This window comes from Psittacula echo (genome assembly GCF_963264785.1).
Source record: "Psittacula echo genome assembly, chromosome: 3".
Lineage (NCBI taxonomy): Eukaryota > Metazoa > Chordata > Aves > Psittaciformes > Psittacidae > Psittacula > Psittacula echo.
In genome coordinates this window covers 121,810,573-121,817,193 of record NC_137736.1, presented here as the reverse complement: position 1 = coordinate 121,817,193, position 6,621 = coordinate 121,810,573, and the positions used below count along the sequence as shown (strand labels likewise).

Here is a 6,621-nt window from a genome sequence, read left to right as displayed (position 1 = left end):
GGGCTGATGGGCACAAACTGAAACAGGGGAAGTTCAGGTTAGATATAAAGAAGCAGCTCTTCCCTGTGAGGGTGCTGAGGCGCTGGCCCAGGGTGCCCAGAGAAGCTGTGGCTGCCCCATCCCTGGCAGTGTTCAAGGCCAGGTTGGACATAGGGGCTTGGAGCAACCTGCTCTAGTGGAAGGTGTCCCTGCCCGTGGCAGGGGGTTGGAACTGGGTGATCTTAAGGTCCCTTCCAACCCAAACCATTCTCTAGTTCTCTGACTCTATGTAATCCTAACAAGCCAAAGACAGAGCCACCAACTCAGTCCACGAGCCTTGAACAGCATTTGCTGAGGAGCAAAAAAGTGGGCGGCTGATCATGAAATGCCCAAAACCCACCAATTCTTTGTGCTTGCCATGAGGTACACTGGAGGAACCTTGTGCAGCCTTTCAGATGGAGGGAACTCTGAGGAGAAGTACAATCGCGGCAGCCAAACTCAGTGCCTGCGAGCAGATTTCCCCCTTACATTCAGTTTAAGGTGACACTGAAGGAGCTCCCACAAAACTTTCCACACTGAGAAACACGAAAACTTCCCTCAGGGCGAAAACAGCCTCCACGACAGCACCTTCACCCGCCGAGCTGAACCCAAACAGGGGCCCACAAACACTGCCAACCTGCCCCGGGGGGGAAGGGATGCCACCTTCCCTCAGGCATCACCTGGTTTGGGCGGGCTGCGCCCTTCCTCCTCCTCCTCTTCATCCCCCTCCATGAGGCACCGCCTCTCAGGTGCCTGACCCACCATTAGCGCGCAGCGGGGAGGGGAGGGGGCGCGCGCGGCACCACGTGATACACACCCCACGCCCCCCCCCCCCCCCATCCATCCCCACCCCGGCCGTCGCGGAGGGGCGGTGCGTGTCACGTGGGCGTGGCAGCCGGGGTGGGTCACGTGATGCGGGCGGCCCGGAAAGATCCGAGGAGGAGCGCCGCCGCGGCCGCCATTTTCCTGCGGCGCCCCAGTGTGTGTGTGTGTGTGTGTGTGTGTGTGCGCCCGGTCCCCGGCCGGGGGAAGGCGCGCAGGGGGAGGGGACGGCGGCCGGGGGAGGGGGGTGGGAGGAGGAGGAGGAGGAGGGGTCCGCGCTCGGGTGACAGGTCCGTCCCTGAGGGCGGAGCGGGGGCCGCCTGCGGCACGGCGGGGAGAGGCGTCCGTCTGTAGCTCCGTCCCTCCCGGCTAGTCCTTCCCCCGGTCCCGGCCCCTAAGGAGGCAGCGGAGCCGCTGTCGGTTCGAGCGCCGCCAACAACCCGCCATGTCCGGCCAAAGCCTCACCGACCGCATCACGGCGGCGCAGCACAGCGTGACCGGCTCGGCGGTCTCGAAAACCGTTTGCAAGGCCACAACCCACGAGGTTATGGGGCCCAAGAAGAAGCACCTAGACTGTGAGTACCGGGGAGGGATGGTGGCCGGACGGCTTCCCCCGTGCCCGGCCTGTCTCGCTGTCCTGTGGAGCTGAGTACCGGCTCTGGGGATGCCTTCTTTCCCACCGGTAAAGCCTCGTCAGGCGGAGGAGCTCCGTGTGTTTCGGCGTAGGGCATTCTTATGGCGGGGGTAGGGTCGGGGACGTGGCGATGGAGATCTTGGGAGAGGCTGTTCAGTGTCTCTGCTCTCCAGAAGGGGCCTTACTGGCTCTTCGCTATGCACAGGGCCCTGGACAATGTGAGCTCCTGAAGGGCAGGACTTGCCCCATACCCCTTCCTTGGAGAGGGAGAACCAAGCAGAGGAATGGGCTGTAATTTCCTTGCTAATTGTGTTTTGCGAGGACAGCACTCCCCCATTCTATAGAAGGAGTTTCAAGAAGGAATAGCTGACCAGTTATCTTAATGCTGTACCACTCAGTCTACTGGAAAAAAGGAATATTGCTTCTGTATCATTCTTATAACTCTTCCGCAGAGAAGACTATGTGAAATGAGTGTTTGAGGGGCTGTTCTCTCTCGGGAAGGGTGGTGGTCTTAGTCTTACCTTCCTAGTCTGTTTCCTTCACTTGGGAAGATGGGCCTAAGAGGGCTTCTTTAGACCTTCACTACCTGAGCTTAACATCCCATACAGGGACTGGCCATTTACCGGCTTCTATGAAAAATGGAACCAAGGTGGAAAGGTTTAAAATGTTTTCTATCAACTCCATGCCATCCAGCTGATTGTGACGAGAATGATAAGCATTGAAGTTCATAGTAGTGTGTCTCCAATTATGCTGTAGGCTCACAGGACTGAGGAAGTTCTTGGCTTGAATACCTGATTATCTTACATCTATTTATTCTAGGCATTTTAAACACCCTTCTTTCCCTTCCTTGTCATCTCCTATCCTCAGCCCCCCAGTATGTAAGGAAAGATACTGGAGGAAGATGTATTGCTATGCCTTCTGTATATAATCTGTACTCTTTCTCCTTTCCTCCCACCCACGTCTGTGAGGAGAATGTTGGGTCTTCATGTGTCTTGAATATGTGTCTTCTGGGTTCCTCTATATCCAAACTAGAAGACCAGATAATAGTACTAGGATTAATTGTACGTAGTTATTCTTTTCACCAAAGCATGTGTGACTTAAACCTGTAAGAAGTTCATGTTCTGTGAGTACCTGAAAGGGATATGATCAATTTTATAGGGTAGCCCCACAACAGTCACCTCAGTTTCTTTCTGGTATTCCCTCTTCTATTTCATCCCTTGCCTGAAGACTGAGTAGTAACTGAGTGGCTTTTGGTCAGCCCACAGGGTCAGAAGGCTGAGGCTTTAAGTACCCTAGTCTCAGGTAGAGAAGACACCTTGTCATGTGGCTTCTATATGGTGTTACTGGATTTCACACAACAGAAGGGAGGCTTTCTGGAAACAAAACTTTGTCAGGCTTAGCCTGGAATAAGGCTAAAACTGCAGTTTTGCTAATAAGCCATTTAGCAGCTGAATTATTTCATGGTGTAAGCTTTATGAAAAAGAACATCAAACTGGCAAGTGCTTTTCAGGCTAGTGTGTGTATAACAGGGTGGTGGTCTTGGTGGGAGACATCCGAATTGACACTTATAGGATGCTGCTGTAGAAGGGTGCTTAAACTTCCTTAGAAAGCTGTCTGGTAGCTGCTGGATGAGAAAACCATTTCTGTATTTCCCTTGTCTACTTCAGACTGTCAGAAATCCCAGTTCCTGTTTCTTTCTCAGAGATTTTCTTTAATCACAGCAAAGCAAACTTGATTTTTTAAGTAGTTTTACTACTAGTCACTTCTTTTTTTAGTGGTTAAAGTAGATAATGGGTAGCTAAGTTCTGTGTACTGCCACTAATACGTTTGTTAGGACTTTCTGTTCCTGGCATCAGGAAATGACACATGGTTTTGTATTTTGAAGATTTGCTTTGTTCATACCGTTTATGGTTGTATGTTTAAAAATGAATGCTTTCTGCTGTGAGTCCAGCCCCACCTCTGAGTTATTTGTACATATCTTCCTTTCACAGCAGTGTAACTGTGAGGGAAGTCCTGTGAACTGACATCTCCCTGTGAATGACACTCAATATACCCATCTTCATAGGTGGCATGCTGCTTAAATACTTTTCTAATTGGTGTTTGTTGTGATAATGACAGTTAAAACTTACCTTGTTAAAGGTTGTGTCCTGGATGGGTTGATAAGCTGAGTTTCCTCATGCTGTCCTGGAGTGAAGTCTGAGTTTTGTAGCACTTGCTGTGACCCTGACGTGCATTCTTGCTGATGTGGTATTCGTATGGCTTGCACAGATCTCAGTATCTTTCTGATCTTGTTTCTGAGATCCTTTCTGTACTAAGCTTGAGCCATCATGAGCACACTGAAGTAGCTCAGTCTCATGTTAACTCCTACAAATGGGGGCAGATCCAACATATGTTCCTGTGCACACGATTATCCCTATACTTCTTTACCTTGCCCTTGATTGCCTGTGGGGGTTCCAAACCTTAAGTGCTCGCCATTCTAGGCTTCTGTCTTCCCTCTGTATTTCCCTCAGTGATCATTACCTTAATAATCAGAGTGTAAAAAGGCATTCTTAGCTCATGATGATAAAATATCATTACTCTAAAGAACATTCTTTCTCTCCCGTTACAAAGCTCAGTTGCTTGGTTGATTTGAGGCAGAAATCATTCCAACTTACAAATGGACATGGCTTATGATAGGTAGCAACAATCATCTTACAGTCATATCGTTGCATTCAGGATATGTTGGTTTTAATTTTCTCCTGTTTAGAAAGCCCAGTCTTATAGCTGGGGTAAAGATTCTGTTTTGTAATGTAGGTGCTGCTTTTGTAATGATGGATTGCTGCTTTTACAGCCGTCAGACAGGTTTAATAGTCTTGAAACCCTCAAAGCATAGTTCTTTTACAGAAAACCCAGTTTCAGTAGGACTTTGTCCTAGTTTTCACACCCCTCTGAGCAGTGAGAGCTCAAAACTGGTTTGTGGGTTTAACTTGTGCACTGGGATTTATACAACCCTTTCCTTCCTGTTTAGCTTTTTGTTGCTGTGTTCAGTGCTGTTTAGTGATGCTAAGAACAAGTGCTTTAGGTTGTTTGAATGTAAATGGTGCTGGAAACCTTGTTGCTGGGTTTCACTTCTGGTTTTGGATGATTTTAAAGGAGGGAAGGGGAAGTCCTTGCTTATGTATGTGTGGTGTATAATTAATATTAGGAAATCCGGGAGATCCATAGTTAATGCCTAGTAGAAGGTTTCACTGTGTCAATTCAGTTAAACCACTGTAGCAGCAATATCTCAGTAGCATAAAGATGTTTGTGTACAAGCACATGTTGTGGAGTGTAGTTAAAACAAATCACAGCTTTGATGTGAAACATCCTTAGGGTTGGGTTCTTGAATGAGTACGACATAGTAACCCCATCTGCTTGTAGCTAATGGAGTAGTGCTCTTTAAAGGAGAATGTGGATGGATGGCTTGGAAGGAAGTTGCAATGCTGTAATTATCCATTCTTAACAGGAAATCTCTCTATAGTTATGCCAGAGCTTAACTTCCTTGAATCCTTATTGTGAAGAAAAATCTGTGTTCTTGAGGAAGATGATAAACCCTCCCGTGCATTGGAAGATGTTTGTGAGAAGCTGTGTAAATGAAAGTAAACTGTGCTTATGGGAGCTTGTGTAGCTGGTTTGGTTTTGTCTAGAGGCTACTGCTAGTGCAGATAAAAGTCCAGCTGAAGCCTTGCTTTATGTCTGTGCTGGGGCCAGCTGCTGTTTTCCAGATGAGGGGGTAAGCAGAAGTTATCTTGCAGAACTGAAGGACAAGAATCACTCCTTTTCCCTGTTTCTCACAAGAGGTTTGTAGTAAAGCTGGGAAAAGCAGTATTTTAAGTGCTCACTTGCCTTTACATGCTGAAGGGTAAATGGGTTACTTCAGTGATGTAGTGAGTTAACTGCTGGCGTCTGTGGATACTACCATGTTATCCAGCAGGAATAGATTATCCATGTTCCTTTTATGGTATTGTAGTATTTCACCAAATCCTTCTGGATTTGGCAGGATTACCTGAAGTTTCTCGTGGTTTTGCTTCCCATTTTCTAGCAGACCTAAATACCTGGAGGCAATCCATTGTTGCTTCCAACTATTCTGTGTAATTATTTCAAATACAGATAATTGCATTATTACAACTTTCTTTTGAAGTACTCGGGGGTTTTTGCCTGAGTTCTTCCATGACTCCTTTGTCATTTCTTCCTTAGCCAACTTTTCCTAACTTCTTACTAGGATTCCTTACAAATGTTTGTGCCTTTTAGAAGAGGACAAGAACTATCACCCTCCTCTAGACTGCCAGAGGGCCAATTTTCTACCACAGCTGCTCATTTGCAGCAAGAATAGCCATTTAGTTCTGCAGCTGTTGTTTTATTTTACTTAGCCTGAAGCAATATTCTACTTCGGATGAAGTAAGAGGCAGGAACTAAAGAGGAGAAGCTGTAGGACACCTGCAATCAGCTCGCTTTGAATCTTCATACTGTCACTGTTTCCACTCAGCTGTGGTTAGTCAGGTGTCATGTAACTTTGGGCTGGAGCTGTACTTTTGAGTTTTAGTTCTTTTAAATGGTGCTGTCATCTCTGTGTTCTAAATGCAATGCTTGGAGGAGGCAATTCCTTTGCAGCTCAGCCTGTGACCTCATGCTCTATTTCAGTCTTTAGTTCCTAATCCTAAAATCAGTTTCTGGTCTGTAGATGTGAAAGTTTTAAGCTGTTCCTAGTGACTTGGCGCACAAAGTAACACTAGTTTGCATGATAATACAAAAGTGATGACTTATCCAACATGGAATTTAAAGCTTCTCTTTTTTTGCTTTGTGTATGTTGCCTTGTATAAAGTACGTGATCAGATGGTAGAATGCTGGGAAAGTTCACTTTTAACATGACTGACGTCTTGCTCTCCCTGCAAAATGCATCATGTTTTCTGAAGCAGAGACACCTTTTGCATTTATAGAATCATAGAATAGTTAGGGTTGGAAAGGACCTTAAGATCATCCAGTTCCAACCCCCCTGCCATGGGCAGGGACACTTCCCATTAAACCATGTTGGAACTAGGTGATCTTAAGGTCCTTTCCAACCCTAACTATTCTATGATTCTGTGTCACCCAAGGCTCTGTCCAACCTGGCCTTGAACACTGCCAGGGAT

The 6,621-nt window shown here is 47.0% G+C and overlaps 1 protein-coding gene across 8 annotated transcripts in view; it reads left to right on the top strand.

The window, feature by feature from the left end:
• The first annotated feature begins 1,112 nt into the window (after window positions 1-1,112).
• Window positions 1,113-6,621, top strand: part of PICALM (phosphatidylinositol binding clathrin assembly protein) — a 74,988-nt gene continuing 69,479 nt past the window's right edge. For all 8 annotated transcript variants that reach the window (XR_013956357.1, XM_080612189.1, XM_080612188.1 and 5 more), the window contains exon 1: window positions 1,113-1,415. Coding sequence is in view for 7 of the 8 variants with exons in the window: in XM_080612189.1 (XP_080468315.1) it covers window positions 1,286-1,415 (130 nt within the window). In the remaining variant the exon portion in view is untranslated. The remainder of the gene's footprint in view (window positions 1,416-6,621) is intronic.